The 17,907-nt window shown below is 33.0% G+C and overlaps 2 protein-coding genes across 3 annotated transcripts; both read left to right on the forward strand.

Annotated features, from left to right (window-relative positions):
- The first annotated feature begins 790 nt into the window (after positions 1-790).
- LOC107060931 (probable aquaporin PIP-type pTOM75) lies at positions 791-2,135 on the forward strand. The gene is made up of 3 exons (XM_015309509.1): positions 791-860; positions 1,633-1,898; positions 1,992-2,135. Exons 1-3 carry the CDS (start codon positions 791-793, stop codon positions 2,133-2,135), a joined length of 480 nt encoding a protein of 159 aa, XP_015164995.1.
- On the forward strand, positions 2,043-16,520 carry LOC102596900 (uncharacterized protein At5g08430-like). 2 transcript variants are annotated; one of them, XM_006349359.2, is made up of 10 exons: positions 2,043-2,131; positions 9,057-9,181; positions 9,742-9,821; positions 10,425-10,612; positions 11,352-12,222; positions 13,298-13,407; positions 13,861-13,920; positions 15,355-15,405; positions 15,684-15,754; positions 16,021-16,520. In XM_006349359.2, exons 2-10 carry the CDS (start codon positions 9,078-9,080, stop codon positions 16,163-16,165), a joined length of 1,680 nt encoding a protein of 559 aa, XP_006349421.2. In that variant the 5' UTR covers positions 2,043-2,131; positions 9,057-9,077; the 3' UTR covers positions 16,166-16,520. The 2 variants fall into 2 exon arrangements, with proteins under 2 accessions (XP_006349421.2, XP_015165022.1); XM_015309536.1 differs by lacking the exon at positions 2,043-2,131 and adding an exon at positions 8,788-8,923.
- The last annotated feature ends 1,387 nt before the right edge of the window (positions 16,521-17,907 follow it).

The following is a 17,907-nucleotide window of genomic DNA, read 5'->3' on the forward strand; positions in this document are numbered from 1 at the left end:
TTGAATATTTTTTTTCCAGAATCATTGTTCATAATTTTTTTGAACGTTTTGATTTGTATTACAATTCAAATTAAAAAATCGCAAAGAACACTAACCTGAAGGATCCCATCTACCACCATGTTTTATTAATACTAATAAGAAGTTGTCCAGAAAATAAAGATTATTGGATAAAAACGAATATGAATTAGATGAGAGTGACAAGATTTCTGGAAAAAAAATCGAAGAGAGAGAAACGTGGAAGAAAATGGATGAAATCAGAATTTTTAATTAATTTTAACAAATTAGAGTGAAATAAGGAAACTAAATATTTTTAATTAGTTTGAATTTCCTTAATTTATGCTAATTAGTAATTATCTTCAATCAATTCAAATTTAATTAACACACATATTTCCGTTTTTTTACCATTTTTTTTTTCAGAAACGATTTTTTTTTTTTAATCTTTTTAATTTTTTCAAAACAAATTTTTACAATTATTTAAAAAAAGCTTTTTTTTTAAGAAACTGTTACAACTTGAAATTTTTTATTATTACAACTTGAAAATTTAATTCTAGTGCTATAACTTGAAAATATTAGAGTAATATATGTCATATATGAAATTTTCACATTAAATTAAGAAGAGAGAGGTAAAACCAATGTGCATCAACTTGGAAAAGCAGGACACCATTTTTAATAGGAAAGAGAAAAGGCAAAAGGGGAATACGAAATAGAAAAAAGAGAGGATCATCAAATAAGACGCTTGAGTTAGCTTTTCTCACTTGCATATTCATAAATTCACACGCTTTTAACTGTAATGGGTTACCCAAGGGCTAATTGCTCATGTAGAATTGTTGGTGTTCAAGGCATTGCTTGGGGTTTTGGTGGTATGTTTTTTGCCCTTGTTTACTGCACTGTTGGCATCTATCTTTCTGACCTCCATAGTTTATGTATTTGTCTAAAGTTGTGTGTTTATTTTCAAAGTTATAGTCTCTTTTATCAGGTTCATTAGTGATATTTTGCTTCAAAGATGAGAGCTTTAGTGGCTATACTTCTTTACCGCCATAGTTTATGTATTCTCCTAAATTGATTGTGTGTTAAGCTTTATTAGTGATATTTTACTTCAAAGATAAGAACTTTACTGTGTTTTCTTTGATTAATGAAGAAGGAAAATCTATCAAGTTGCATTCTTTACCAGTTTTTTTGAGTTTCTTTGTCTAAAGTATTCCTCTTGAGTTTTGCAGTACAACAAAATTAACACTTCCCTTTTGGACCATTTGGAGAATAAAAGATTCTTTTTCATGCAATGTTGTTACTTGTTATGGTCTTTTTAGATATACTAATAGTTATTCCTTCTGATAGAGCTGGATTAAGTTCTAAGTAGTACTTTAGCCAAAGATGGCCAGATCACGGAGAATTGGTTTTTATTGAGTTTTAAGTTCTATCACACGATCAGATTACTTACAAGGTAGTTACAAGTAATTTCTTCGATAAAAATTAAATGACAACCTAGTAAAACTGGTAAATAGCTTGCTTACATAGGTTAAATTACACGAATAGTGCAAGAAGTCTTTATACTACCAGTGCATATAACTTATATACTTTTAAATTTATTCTCTGTGTTCTGACCTTGAGAAAATTCATGGCTTTGATCATCAGGTGGCCACGTTTGGTCTGTTTCTAGCAAGCAAATTGTCCCTAACCAGGGCAGTGCTCTACATTGTGATGCAATGCCTAGGTATGCTTTGTGGTGTTGGTGTTGTCAAAGGGTTCTAACCATATTTTTTAAAATTAAGGGTGGATGTGCCAATGTTGTGAGCCATGATTACACCAAGGGAGATGAGATTGTTGGCACTTCTATTCTTGTCTACACAGTCTTCTCTGCTACTGTTGCCCAGAGAAATGCCAGACACTCCCATGTCCTTGTGAGTACTTATAGTTGACTTCTCGTTTTGTGCTTTAGATTTTATAGTTGAGCTAATTAAATTTGTATACCAACTCATTGTTGTGTTCTGTAGATTTTGGCTCCTCTCCCGATTGGATTTGCTGTGTTCTTGGTTCATTTGGCCACCATCCCTATTAAATACACTGGCATTAACCCTGCTAGAAGCGTAGGTGCTGCCATTGTCTACAACGGAAAACATGCATGGATGACCATGTAAGTTCTACTTCTATGCATCAGCGGATGTAGTTATATTATTCAAATGGAGTATATTTTTTCTTAAAAGATATAGTTATACTATATGACTAAGACGAGTTTTAATGGAGCGACATGCACAATAAGGATTCATAGAGCCAGTGATTACATGCTTGAGATTGAGGCGTAGTTATCGATTATGAGCAATTTCTTGATCTCTTCATTGCTGTTTTAACTTTTATGAGTAGCTAAAAGATTTCCCCTTTTTCTTTATTTTGAAAATGCAGTAGATTTGCTAGGTGGAGCCATTCATTGGGGCTGCACTTGCTGCCTTGTACTTATCCCTCTATGTTGTTTGACTTGGCTCCTCTACTTATAGTTGTGGTTCTTTCTTTATTTCTCTTTTTTTTTTAAAATTAATTTCTTGGGATAATATCACTTTATTTTGACAAAAAAAAAGAGCATAAACTTGGAAAGCACACAAAACTTGTAAGTTCCATCAGACAGTAGCATTAATCTCTCTCTATATATTTATAGATGAAAGGGAGCGAACGGAAATTTATGGTCCTCTTTAATAACTAAAAGGAGAGATAAAGTATTAACTGCATAAACAAATTTCCATCAACTTCATAAAGCAGGAACACCTGAACCAAACAAAAAAAGTAAACAATTATTTAAATAATAAATTGATAAAATGTGAATAATTTGAAGGGATTTTGAGGTATTAACTCAAACATTTTTAAAGCAATTACTACTAAACATTGTTTTGATCGTCGTAGTTCCAAACTGACAAATGTTCCCATTCTTCTGACTAGTTGTTGATAGGTAATTGTGTGTTAGTAATTCATGAGTAATTGAGTGTTGTAATACAATAGTAGATTGCTCTGTCACCCCCCGAGCCTACACCCTGGGCGGAACTGGCACTCGAGAACCATTGTTGGTCCCAAGCGAACCCTTGGCCTGACTTACTTACTCAGCGGAAGACTTAAAAGCATAAATACAAGGATTCAATGCATCTCTACTCAACTGTTTAATAAAATACTTAGAACGTTTAAAGATCAAACATTCAACTTGGCCAAAATGGCAACTCAAGTCTTAATATATGAAATAATAATATAAAGACAACTGACTACTAACTGTCTATGAAGCCTCTAAAACAAAGAGGGATGTCGGGACAGGACCCCCAATCATCCTAACAACTGAAAACTAAACAATTATGAAAAGGACCCTCTGGAAAGTAAGGAGGCTCACCAACTGACTCTGAGTGCTCAACTGGATCAACGAGGCGCTGGATGCTGATCCTGGTTACCTACGTTTGCATCATAAGACGATGTAGGCCAACTGGCATCAGTACATTGAATATACGAGTATGCGAGTTGGAATGCTAAACATAACATAAGCTTGAAAAGAGTCTGAAAGAAACACTTACTTTGGCCTTACTCAACTCCTGAATACTTAACTCAAATGCGAAGTAAAACAACAATAAAAGTGCAGTTTAAACAAAGCATTTAAAACAATACTTGATAACTCAACATGTTAAAGACATTCAAAAACAACTCAATTACATAAAAGTAATATAATAATACTGTGGGAGTTTCTCTAACCGACAACCACCACTATGAGCCTAAGTGGTGATACAACGTCTTGCCCACGCTGCCAGAATTGTCCTATACTTTGCCGTCATATAGAACTCCTTAATTAAGTGGATCCACTAGTCTATGCTAAAAAGCACTTAAGGAATCATTTGAAAAGTATGATCCTTTACTACCCATGATGGCTACATGGTTTATGAAGACTTGAGTTATTATGAACTCGCGTCCCCAAATCGGTGCTCAATACTACTCCCAAAATGTACTTAGCTCATGTTTGTAAAAACAAAAATCTTTCTTTGATTTGAGATAATTACTCAAAATTTAGCTTAAAAGCTCTCTTAGAAATCGGTGTTTCCCTTTCTTGTTCAAATGTGAAAACATTTTAAACTCTTGGGAATACTTAGTTCCCTTATAACTTGTGAAGAAATGAACTCAACTCTTTACTCTTTGTTTAACTCAAAACTTAAGTCTTAAAACAAAGTTAAAACGTTTGTAAACGACTCTTGAAAAACTTTATGAACTTCTCTTGACTTGTTTCTTGACTTCTAAACTTGACTCATAACTTTCCTTGAATTGAATTATGGATTCAAGGATTGTGATTTGTGATAGGAAGGATCTCATGATGTTTAGGAGTGTTTTTAGATAGCTAAACATGAGAAAAGATTAAGAAATCACCGTCTTGGAGCAAGTCCGCGACGCAGAGATGCATTTAAATAAATGATTGCGAAATTAAATTTTGAGATAGAGGATCCCGCGTCCTAACCGCGACACGGAGGAAATTTTTGTACATTGGGGGAGCAAGTCCGCGACGCGGACTTGCGTGCCAAAACCCGCTCGACTTTTTCCTTCTTCGTTTTCTCACCCCAATTCGCCTAAATCCGATTCTTTTTATCAATCCCTCTTTAGGATCAAATACCTAGTATATATACACAAGAATCTAACCCAAAACAACCCTTAAATCGACACGATTTCATCAAGAACCCCACAATCCCATCAAATCTCAGGAACTAAAACAAACTTCAAGATCATAATTCAAGAACATCATACTTTCAACTTTCTAGAAACGAATATCGCTGAAACAAACATGTTTGGCGCGTGGGTGAATGAACCCAACGCTATGAAAGTCTCACATACCTCGTAGGATTAAATCCTTGGCAAATTCCACAACCAAAATCGCAAGAACTTGACGAATCTTGAGCTTCTCTTCTTCTTTCTCCTTTTTTCTCTTCTCTCAAAGCCCTAGCGTATTTCTTAATTGCATAAACTGAACTAACTCAGTTTAGACCCTTAGAAAATTACCAAAAACTCAATTAAAACAATAGGGTAAGGAAAAGGCCAAACTACCCTTCCAAAATTCGGATTGGACTTTCCTTATTCGAACAACCCAACTTCCAATGGGGATATCTCACTCATACGAACTTGGAATCGCGCAAACTCGGCGGCGTTTGAAAGATAATTCAACGATCTTTCCTACGGTATTTGGAAACACACCTAACTCATCCTGAGTTAGGAGTTATGGTTGTTTGAAGTTGACCAAAAACCCAAGATTTTCATTCTTTCCTAAAATGACTATTTCCAATTCTAACTCTTTCTAGTTCTTTCAATTAGCGAGATGTTACATGCTCCAATCCAAGTAGTATAACTTTCTTAAAGTATAATATTTTTGAAGCAATTGCTACTGAACATTGTTTTGATCGTCATAGTTTCAAACGACAAGTGTTTCCATTCTTCTGTCTAGTTGTTGACTGTGTGTCAGCAATTCATAACTTTTTTGAAGTATAACATTTCTTAAGTAATTACTACTAAACATTATTTTGATCGTCGTAGTTCCAAATTGACAAATGTTTCCATTCTTCTGTCTACTTGTTGAGTGTGTGTCAAAAATTCAAAAGTAACTGATTGCTAAAATCCAAGAAAAGATTCCTCCAATCGAAGAAGTATAACTTTGTTGAATTGGACTTTTCTATTAAAAAAACCTTATTAGAAAAATCTTTCTATTTTTAGTTACTCCCAATCCTCTCTTTTTTCGTTACCCCCAATTCTCTCTTTTTTCGTTACCCCAATTGTCTCTTCAATGGTTGATGGTATCGCTGATAAAAACTTTTCAGCTTTCTGATGAAGAAGGCAGTGATTTGCGTCTATGTTGGACCATCAACGTTGATTTTTTTTCCTTATTTTGATTTTTATGACATCTTTTAGTTGATCAAAACGACATTCATGTTTTTAGGTCAATGGGTGCTAGAAGTGTTTGAAAATATATAAAAAAAAATTATGATTCTTGAGATTTCTTCAGAATTTTGTGTTAAGAATTTTGTGTTAAGAGAACTTGCTTTTCTGCTGTGTTTGTTAATGTGTATTTCATTCTCCGGGCTAATCATCAAGCTTTGATTTTCTTTGTCTGTTAATGTATATATTATTTCGGCGAAATGGTCTGATAGACCCTTATACTTGTATGCGTTTGTATTCTGAATCCTTTTAATTGACCTTTTGTCAACTAAACCCTTAAACTCTATTAAAATGAGACTTTTAAACCCCTCGAACCATGTGTGGAGCTCACTCTCTCTTACACAAATGACATGTCATATCCACGTCAGATATAATAATTCCATATCATAATTATTTCATAAATATTTTTAAATTATTAAGCAAAAATGTTATTCCATAAAGGACAAAAATAATAAATCTTCTATTTATAAAAATAAAAAAAAATAGTTAGTTCTCTCACCTCCCCCACCTTCCTAAACCCACAACCACCATTAACACCATCTCTATTCACCTTTTTTTTTTTCCTTCTTCATGTCTGATTTTTGTCTATAGTTATGACCAGGCTCTTCAGGTTCGTAAAAATCATAATTCATTTTTTTCTCGAAGTTTCTAACATTCATAACTCTTAATCGTATTTTTTTTTACCAACATTTACATCATCCATTTGAACCAACATAAATTTCTTTTCTTCATTAATACCAATAATCACCATTAAAATATCACGATAGATCACAATATTTGTACACAATTTTACATAATACATTTCATCTAATTTCACAAAGACATTCAACAGTCACTTTTCATCCTTCAAGATTATTGAATCTTATCACCTTATGAATTGTAAATAACCCAGAAAAATAGAAGGAAAAATAGATCTACCATAACAACACATTTTTGTTTCTCTAGAAAGAAATAAAATATGAAAAAAGGAAAGAAAAGAGAAATTGGAGATGTGGGAAGGGGAGAAAAAAAAAGGAAATGAGGGTTGAATGGGGAAGAAGTTAATGGTAATTAGAGAGAGAAAGAGAAATGGGGTGGGCTAGGAGGGAAAGAAGAAAGAAGTGGTTTTTTAAAATTTTCTTTTATTTTTGGTGTTTTAAAAAAAACATTATTTTAGTCCAAAATTTGGAGTTCACGCTCCTTCTACCCGTGAAATCACGTGTTGGTGCCAACTCAATAAATAAACTGCCACGTAGGCTTGGTCAATGGTCAGAAGGGCTTAAAATATCGATTTTCAGTAAGTTTAAGGGTTCAGTTGATAAAGAGTCAAGTATAAGGGTTCAAAATACAAACTCATACAAATACAGGGGTCCATCAGACCATTTCGCCTGCTATTTTTTGGCGAAATGATCTGATAGACCCTTATACTTGTATGACTTTGTATTCTGAATCCTTTTACTCTATACTTTATCAACTGGACCCTTAAACTTATTAAAACACAATATTTGAAAACCCTCTGACCATTGGCCAAATCTATGTGGCATAAATATTGTTGAGTTTGAAAAATGTGTGAATACACTTGCTTCCAAGCGCGTAAATACACTATATTTTATTTAAAAATATTATTTTTCATTAAAAAACTAATTTCTTCATTAACCCTCTCCCACCCCACCCCTGCCCCCTTCTCTTCTTCTTCAAATAAATCACTCACCATATCCATTCTTTTTTTTCTTCAAAATCACCCGTTATACACTCTTTTTCTTTTTCAACCCACTCTCCTCTTTGCAACAAATCAAAACCCCGCCAAAGAGAAGCTTTTCATCTCGTTTTCTCCATTTGAATCGAAGCATTTCTGGTGATGATCGAAGCATTTTTGTGTGTATTTTCAACTTGATTACGTAGTTTATCAACTGATTTAGTAAAGGTTAGTTTTTTGTCCCTTATTTCGAGTTTGTGCTTTATTAAGGTTTCTGTTAATTCGTGAAATTAAGAGCAACATTGTGTGAAATATTATGTCTGATTCATCCATACAAAGCGTATTCAAGTTTTCATTTGCCATTTTTAACGAATTTCGAGAAAATTTAAAATTCAAATTAGAGCAAATTACAAATCCTAACTTCAAGATTTAAAGTAGAAATGAACATAAACAACTAAAACCTACCTTAAAATTGAAAGAAAATTGTGAAATTTTTAAAAAAGGAACAAGGGTTAATGGTGGGGAAGAAGGAAAAATGGTTTATTTAACTTGGGGAAGATGACCGTTGGAGACGTACACTTTTTTCGTCAAAATTTAAAGTTATTGCCTCTTCTCATGCGCCTAGAAAAGGTGTTCTCACCTCCTATGACAGGTCAACACTCAAATGTGAGTAAATAGACAAATAAAATGTTCAGGTGGGTGATAGGACACCCGTAAAGTTGGAGTGTATAGTTGGGATTTCGGGTATAGGTTGGCGGCGGGGGGCTTTAGACCATTTTCTCAAAGTTAAATATTTGATTTTTTATTTTCTTAATATTTAATTTCTTACGTGTCATTGAAAAATGACATGGAATTACATGTGTATGATACAATGCTTAGATGATTAGGAATATTAAATAGTAGTTATTACTGGTCATTAGTCACCAAAATAGTAATTACTGTTCACTGTTTGTTAGAATTTGTTAGAGCAGCTATTTCGTTAGTTTGTAGCTTTAACTTCCAATTCAATTCTATAAATAGAGATTTAATACAATTGTTAAGGCATTGAATGATATATGATAGTTCTCTTCTTCTCGCTTTTATTCTGTTCTTTCTTAGCTTCTATCTCTGAATTGCCCTGATATAACTATCCTCTTCTTCAAGGTTCATCCTTCTAGTTGATATTATACTTTCGATTACAGGTAATTGGATCAGTGTAAGAGATTGGATTACACACAATATTCTGATGAGAAAAGGGTTTAAAATATAGTGTTTTAACGAGTTTAAGAATTTAGTTGACAAAGTGTTGAATAGGAGGGTTTGGAATACAAACGCATACAGGTATAAGGGTCCATCAGACCATTTTGCCCTATTTTTTTTTTTAAAAAGGGAAAAAAAATTACACCAACAATTTCCATATCTGCATTTTAGTTTTGATCATTTGAACTAAACATGATAATTTTCTTGATTATAGTGAAGTGGGTCTTTGCTACAAATGGCGACGAAGAGGGGCAAGAAGATTTTCAACAAAGAAGAACTTGCAGAAGATTGGTGCTTTGAATGTAAAGATGGTGGAGAGCTCATGATTTGTGACTATGGGTAAGTCGTTTTGCTAAAAAAATCAATTTTATTTATGGTATATTTGATGGAATAACTAAAAACATGGTCATCATTTTGAAACATTTTTAATTTCTTTCTCTGGCTCTAAAAGGACGCATTTTCCAATTTAAGGTCAAAATTTCCCCTTTGCTTGGTGGTTTTCACCTGGATTTTGGGGAACATTTACTTCGGTAGAACACAAAGTTTATAGATTCGCTAATGTCAAGTTGATTTCCATGAAACCCGGATCTGTAGATTCACTGATGTCAACTTGACGTTTATGAAGCATAAAAAAATCTATAATTAAGTAATGGCAAGCAAGCCTTCTAATTTAACAAATGTAAGTAATTTTCACTACACAATCCTTGTACAAAATGAAATTCAGTTTGGTGGGGTTCATTTACTCGCAATTTCCTTCCTTTCTTTTTCGTAACTCAATGAGTGAAGGAAGTTCACTGTGCGCTGTGACTGATTACCTTTGTTGCTGACGTTTACCTTGTGGCTTGGTGATTCTTTCTTTACATGGACTTCTACTAAATAATATATTTTTGATTTTGCAGGAAATGTTTGAAAGCTTATCACCCTGCATGTGTGGAGAAAGATGACTCAGTTTGGACAAGTGATAAACATTGGATTTGTGGCAAGCCTCTTAATATTTATCCTTTAAATGACTTTGCATATTTCTAAATATCAATATATACTTTTTCGGTTCTAAAATAAAGAAAGTTTTACTTCCATATTTGTTTAGTCCCTGGAGTTTAATTTCAGTAAACAGATAGTTCTATGTATTTTATACATATTAAATATTTTGTCAGACCACATTTACCCAGGTCAAAACAGTTTTCCTTATTCCACTCCTTAATAAAATAAAAGCTAATATATGATCTCATGTGGTTCAAAAAACAAATAGTTAACAACTGATCTTATACACTTTTCTCTTAGTTATGACGCCAAAAGTCAAGTTAGGAAAATACATCAGTATGGGGAGGAGGAAGATTTTACTTCAGAATTCATTGCGAATACATTTTATTTCTAAGAAGAATGTTTGCATTCACACAGGCATTCAAGGAATGCCACACCCCAATTGGTTTTAATGTAGATTGCATTCAAATATTTTAAGTTTGAGTCCTTTAATATTGTTGGCTTGTTTTGTCTTGTTAGTTCACTGGTCATGCATTGCTTTTTCCTTTCATAGAATAAAAATTGTTGGGTGAAAAGTAACTTCAGTTTTGCTGTGTTCCAGGACGGCATACATGCTTAATTTGCCATGGAAAATCATATTATCAATGTTATTGTTGTGATAGAGCTGCATGCTCTCACTGCATTGGTCGAATCGATTTTGTCCATCTGAAAGGGAAGAATGGATTATGCAATAACTGCCTAAAGCTTGCATTGCTTGTGGAAGAAGACAAGAATATTGATTCTGATGGGGTATGCATGATTATTTTGGTTACTCTAAAACTGTAATTTTTGGTTCAGTACTAACTAATTAATTACTTTACTGTTTTGGAAATTTTTATTTTCAAATCCAAAGAGAACTTGTCATGGAAACTATTAACTGAACTAGCCAAGGAAAACAACTTGGAAGTTAATAGCATGACGCTTTACAACATTGATGTATAATTATGTTAAAATTCATGATAGACAGATAAATGAAGCCATGTATTTAAAGAACCTTGAGAGGCAACAAGTTTGACAGCAGGAGAGTATGAGATGTGCTATCTGTTTCTCTTTAAAACAAAATATTCATTTGTGATCAGAAAAAGTGAAAGATTATAAATGTAAAAAGACTAAGTTTCTTGTTCAATTTTCAATGTTTGCTGTATTTTATGGAAATTTTAAAAGTTTCATCTCTGGGAGTAGCTTCACATGGGTTTAACAAGAGAGAAGCTCAGCTGAACATCTTAGTTGTATTTAATAGGTGTGGGTTTGCTCATCATTTTGTTGTTTCCTGTATTTATTTTTCTTCTAGGCTTCCTGTAAATATGGGTGGATATTATCATGTGAGATTATGTGTTTTGTTTTTATCACTATTATCTTATTGGCAATAGTCAGTTAGATTTGTCTTTCTTGTATTGCTTGATATGTCTATTTTCTTATTTGCTTTATTTTTCCTCTAGTTGATGAGTCTTCTGTTCCATTTCTCCTATGAACAATTGTTGCTTTCCAGGAAAGTGTAGACCTTAGAGATCACGAAACATACGAGGGTCTTTTCAGGGAGTATTATCAGATAGTAAAGACAAAAGAAGGAATTGATAAAAATAAACTTCTTGCTGGTAAGGCTCAACTAGACAAGGAGAAGATTTGCCAAATTAACTCTTATTCAGATAAACATTGTGAGAAAGAGGATGAACAACTTTCTTCGGACAATGAAGATTTCAGTGATGGAGAATCTCAGACAAAAAGGCTTAAAAAGAAAAGATGCACACAGCTGAAAACAAAGATGCAAAGTAAAAACAATTCAAAGAAACAAGAATTTGTTGGATGGGGATCAAAAGCTCTAATTGACTTTCTGCAGTTTATTGGTCAAGATACCAGAGAAAAATTATCGAAATATGATGTGTCATCGATAGTAACTAAATATATAGAAGATCATAGCCTTATCCATCCAGTTAAAAAGACAAGGATCCTTTGTGATGTTCAGTTAGAAGCTGTTTTTGGGAAGAAAGTGGTAAACAGACGCAAAATATTAAGCGTCCTCGAAAGACATTTTGTTGATAATGAGGAACGATTAAAAAATGATGAGCTTGATGATGATCTTGAAGATGATGACACAGAAATATTGGTGGCTCCTAAAACTGAGGTAAAAGTTGAACAAAACAAGATATCCTCAAACTGGTATTCAACTGCAGCACAAAGTCAATTTGCAACCTTGATTCCTGAAAATATCAATCTCATTTACCTGAAGAAGAGCTTGGTAATGGAGTTGATCAAGCAGCCTGAGTCAATTGAAACCAAGATTATAGGAAGTTTTGTTCGGGTCAAGTTAGATCCACGTGATTCTGAGCAGTGTAACTCTCATCAGCTTATGCAAATTACAGGTTGTTTTAACAAATGATTTCATTCTTTGATTTGTCTTGAAATGGCTAGCATCCCTCGTTGGGCTACTGTGAATATGTCTGAATGCTGCACTATGCTCATATCTTCCATATAGAGTTTTTAGATTATTGGACATCAATTAGCCAGAACACCTATTTTTTTCTAAAATAAATGATTATGCTTTCTCAACCAACTTTGTTTACACTTATGTGGTTATCATGACATTAATAATCTAATCAAGCACATGAAGTAAACGTTGAAAATCGTAACTCATTTTATTCATCTTTCCCTGAACTGAATTTCCTTTGGGTTAAGATTTGTTGTGCGTTTATATTGAGCTAAGAGTTCATTCTTAACATCCTCTATATTTTTCTGGATTATATAAACCTTCTTTATAATATATTATACTTTGTCTGCCCATGTTGTATAATACTATTACTATTGTGGAGTCAAATTGTTTCTTTCTTTGACTAGGATGTGTTAAAATAATTTGGTTAGATTTTTTTACAATAATATTTGTGATTAGCTGTAATGAATATTTAGTTTTCAAATATGTACATATTATTTTTAAAATAATAAGACGTTGACGCCGCAATTCACATAGAGGATCAAATGAGTTGATTCCGGATCATACCACTCTTTTCAGGATGGAGGATGATCGTTGCTAAACTAAAAAAGGTTACTCTCTCCAACCCAAAGAAGATGAGTAGAAAACGTAGTTTGACTAGCTCCAAAGGTTTAGAGAAAATTTAAAATAGGTTACTATAATATAAATTAAATAAGATTTTGATAAATTTTGAAGTAGAAATTTGATATGTGAATAGAGTGGAATATGTTGATGAAATGATGTGACGTGCTGAATTATGATAATCGGTCTATTAAAGAAGCTTAGTAAATTTTGAAGACAAAAAAGCAAGTAGGTCAAGTAAATTGGATGGAGAGAGTGAGGCAATGATCATAATCTTATTCTCATCTTCCAAGTCTTAATATAGAACATTACTTCCCATTGAAATCTTAATCTTGATCACCAATTTTGCTTTCAAACTGACATCGTTCTTGTTTACGGAGTGTTCTCAGGGATCAAGCTTGGATCAAGCGATATGTGCAACAGCGAAAGTTCAATTCAAGTATCCAATATGGCTGGAGATGTTAGCTTGACCAAGCTTTCAGATGCTGAGATTTCTGTGGTAACCTACTTCATCTTTTGAGGGCATCTGTCTATGCAAACTCTACCTTTAATTTGACATGATTTTTCAGCTAATCAGCTATATATATAGCAAACAGTTGTGAATATTTTTGTATGCCTGCTCTGAAGTCTACAGTACTGCTCATTTTGAGGGAGCAAAAATACACAACACTTGATCAAAGTTTTGCCATGTACAAATACTTGTCGCTCTTCTTACTTAGTTTATATTCCAAACTTCTCAAAGCATACTGCAAAAAAGTTGTTACTTTTGGATGTTGGTTATTTTTGATTTGCTCTTTTAAAAGATAAAAGGTTTTATCTTCTTTTTTTTCAAGAAGTTTTTGTCATTGGTTGTCTCAGATTTTGGTGTTAGTAGCGTTAAAATAGGTTTCACTCTAAGCTTTTGTTGTTAACTGAAATTCAATGTATTTTGACATCTTCTTCTGTTTCTCAGGAAGAATGTAATGTTTTTAGAGAGAAGGTGAAAGCAGGTTTGCTGAAAAAGCTAACAATTGTAAGGTTTCTTTGCTTGCAGTTTGACGTAACTATTATGTTGAAACATAGTCTAGATATTATTGTATGAGTTCAAGCTTTAATATGTTTTAACTATTTTCCAGCATAATATACCCCCAAAAAATGACTTGTCCAAAAAGTGATCTCTCTGTTGGCACTGCTCGGTGCAAGTTCTGGTTGCCTCTAGAACAACCCAATTTCTCTTTCGTTATATATCCGTAGAGCTTGTAATAAGGATTTTGAGTGGATGCTAGCTCTTCAGGCAGCATGCTACTTGCAACTTACCTCATGCTCTCTTGCCTTGCTCTAGGATTCATCCTTTCCCTAAGAGTGACTACCCTTGGTCATATTCATGTATCCTTCATGTCCTGTCATGTGACCCCTCTGGTGGGAAGGATCTAGTAGAACCTGGCTGGGTTTGTGGCACTCAATTCTTAACCAGTTTTAGAAAGGACTCTGATCAAGGGAGAATACTGGTGTGGCCAAGTGAATTCTCAATCCTCTTATTCTTCTAATCCTTGTCCGGTTGTCCCATATTGTTGTAGGTTGTTGATGGGAAAATGACTCACTGTAGTGCGAACAAGTTGATGGTTTAGTTTCTTAAGTCATGGTCTCTAGCACTAAATATTCCATATACTAGATAGTGTCCTCAGTTTTGGCTTCACCAAGTAACAGTGCCTGCTAGCATGCCTTTATCATCGTGTTCTATTTTAAATAAATGCATTCCTCTCTGAAACCCATTGTCATCTTTTCTTTTTAGCAAACTCTACATTGCCACCTCAAAAGAAGTGTTTTCCCATCATCCGCATGTTACTTGAATATTCTTTTTCTCCAAAAGCATAAGACAATCAAGAATTGCATTATTGGGAAGGTCGCAAAATAGAGTATAACTGAACAGTGAATGGGTTCATCTAGAACACTACCGCTGATCAGCCAAACAACATGATTCAATAGTGGGTTATGTGGATCAGTGCACTTCTTGCCTAGTGTGGGAGATACTGGGGGTATCTTCCTGTTTACCAATTTAACACAGTGCTTTTCTAGTTCCCTTCTTATTATATATGGAGAGTCCTTTTGAATTCGTACCACTTCATTTAAAATCTTAAGCTACTAGAAAGGGAATACTTCGTTATAATTTGCATTTGGTTTTTTCACTCTCCTCCCTTGTCGGCATGGATATATTCCCTGAGCCATGGGGGAGTTTTCAATTAGGCTCAAATCGATTTTTTTTTGGTTTCTCCGACACCATTATGAATTGTGTGTCACCTCTATTAAATGGTTTAGCTCATTGAGCTATTAGAGGGTTGATGCTTTTGTTTTACTCTTCTACGATTCTGAAAAGATGTAAGCTCAATTCTTCGAGTTTTCCGGTTAATGATTCAGCTGAACTCCAATTCCATTAGTACTACTATAAAACTTACTCTCCTATTTGCAGGTGGAGCTTGAACAAAAGGCTGAAATCCTTCATGAAGACATCACAAAGCACGTATGTTTTCAATCTTACAAAGTTACTTTTAGATTTGGATAATTTATTTCCTTAGGAACTTCTTGTTAATTCGGGTAGTTTTTAGCTTTACGAATTTTTACTCCATTGGCATATGATTATACAAAATATTATCGTGCAACATAGATCAAATGTTGTAAACTGATTACAGCTTCCATATCAGTAACATGAAAATATTAGCGACCTGTTTATTTTTATCTTTAATCAATATACTTGGGTAACATCTAAATATCTGATGACACTTTCACTTTTAATGTCAGAATATTGCTCAAGAGCTGCAATTGTTGCAGAACCGCATTGATCGTGCAAATGAGAAAGGATGGAGAGATCAATATCCTTTTTTTTGTTTTTCTTTTTGGTGACTTAATTAATAGTATTTGACAGAACACCAAACCAGTCCCAAGGATGGAAATTTAGCTCAGATTCGGAAGTTAGCTTTTGTGTTTGGTCACCAGTATGACTTTCTTTGTACACCAATTTTATCATCTCATCCTTCATGCCCTAATTTTGTGTGTGTGTACTGTTGTCTCGTTGTTCTTCATCCTGGTCCATTCTGCAAAGAAAGAGAAGTGTTTCCTTAACCCACTTGGTGTTTACACTTACGCAGTCTCTGGAGAAAAGACACATCCTACAGCAACCTTGGTACCTATCATTTAAGCTGTTGACTAATCCTGTAGTGATTCCAGAGGAGGTAGAGCCATTCAAATCTGAACAGGAAGATGGAGCATCTTGCTCTGGTTGATAGTAGAGCAACTCCCCATCTTCTCCTTCCTTGGTCAAATTGGTGTTGTCAAACCTTTCTTGGAGAACGTTAGTAGCCCGTCTCTAATGGAGGGAAGATGCTTCTATCTGTTGCATGTTTTACTTTGGTATTTTGATTTTAGTTGCTACAAAGACTATTCAGTTCTAGCTTTGTAATTTGTATTACAGCCAGTTAAGACTTTTTTCAGACTGCTCTAGTTGTTTCAAGAAAGCCTGGTGAAGGCATTTTGAAGTTGCATTTGCTCTTACCCTATATCATATGATGATTCATGAGAATGGATCAAGGGTATATGGTGTACTCTTATCAACTTAATGCAACTTATCTCCCTGTGTTATGCATATTCTCCCCCTTTACCTTATCCCCGCCTTATCCTCGTAGGTTTGTCTTAGATATATACAAATACTTTTACGGTAATATATTTTAATTGTACTTCAAATACAAGAAAATAATTAAGAAATCAATTGTTTTTTCTAGAAAAGATATTTTCTTTCAGAAAAGGTTTTCCATCGTACCAAACACCTAATAAATTCTTCTTCTTTTCATCATCGCCCGAAGCATTTAGAGTGAAAATACCTTTAAGGAAATATTTTACAAGAGGTTTTTAACCTTAGACTTTTGATCCAGCTTTTCCAAAAGACCCAATTTTGACATGTCGATCACTAAAAAAGGAATTTCTAAACTTGATAAATTACAAAAAAAAAAAAACTAGACTAATGATAAAATATAATAATTTAAAAATTTTAAGGTAATGTTTTTTTATCACGTTGTTATACGTGTACTTCATATCAATTGTTATAGAATGCATATTAAAACAATTTTGAATCACAAACATATTGTAAGAATTTCAATTTGAGCCATAATTATAATTGTTGGAACTATAACAACATGTAAAAATTATTAATAAAATTAATTTCTCCTACTTTTAACACTAGTTCGAGTCATGCTTCATATTACTATGTATAAAGCTTTATGAGAACTTTTATTGTTAAGATCATAGTTGATTAAATAAAAACATAATAATTAGGCTAGTCTTTCTTATTTTGATCTAAGTCCATAATATTGTAAAATACAAAATGATGCAATAAAGTGTAAACAAGTTCTAACAATTTTTGCTCTCAAATACATAATATATAAGTTAATTTTTTAAATGGTTCATTCAAGTTTTAATAATTGCTTTCAAATATCATCTTTGTTTTATTTAAGACAAAAATATTACTCAATTATTATTATTTTCCTCAAAAAATATTTAACACTCCAAAAATCTCTTTCCCTCATAATTGACATGTCATGTCATTAAAGATTCATTTTTAAATAATATATCTACAAGAAAAACTTTTTTGGATACGAATAAGGAGGTCAATACATGAATCACATAATAACATATCAAAAAATAATTAATACAAACATTTTCCATTTTAACAACAAAAACAATGATAAATAAAGTTCTTCTTCTCCTTCTATTTTTTTTTTTTATATATATATTCGATTATGATGATCTCACATATTTTTTTCTAAAATTGTTATTTAAACTTTATTCTTCTACATTAATAATAATGAATTTAGTTTACTAACTCTCTAAAATTTATATCATAAGATAAATCAAATTTAATACATTGTGTTATTAGAGTAACATTTTAAAGTTATTTCGATAGTTGGAAGGAATTTTTAAGCCAAATAGGTAACAGTGAGGATGTTTTTGAACTAAAAACATAATAATGGGT

Source organism: Solanum tuberosum, unplaced genomic scaffold, assembly GCF_000226075.1.
Source record: "Solanum tuberosum cultivar DM 1-3 516 R44 unplaced genomic scaffold, SolTub_3.0 scf00105, whole genome shotgun sequence".
Lineage (NCBI taxonomy): Eukaryota > Viridiplantae > Streptophyta > Magnoliopsida > Solanales > Solanaceae > Solanum > Solanum tuberosum.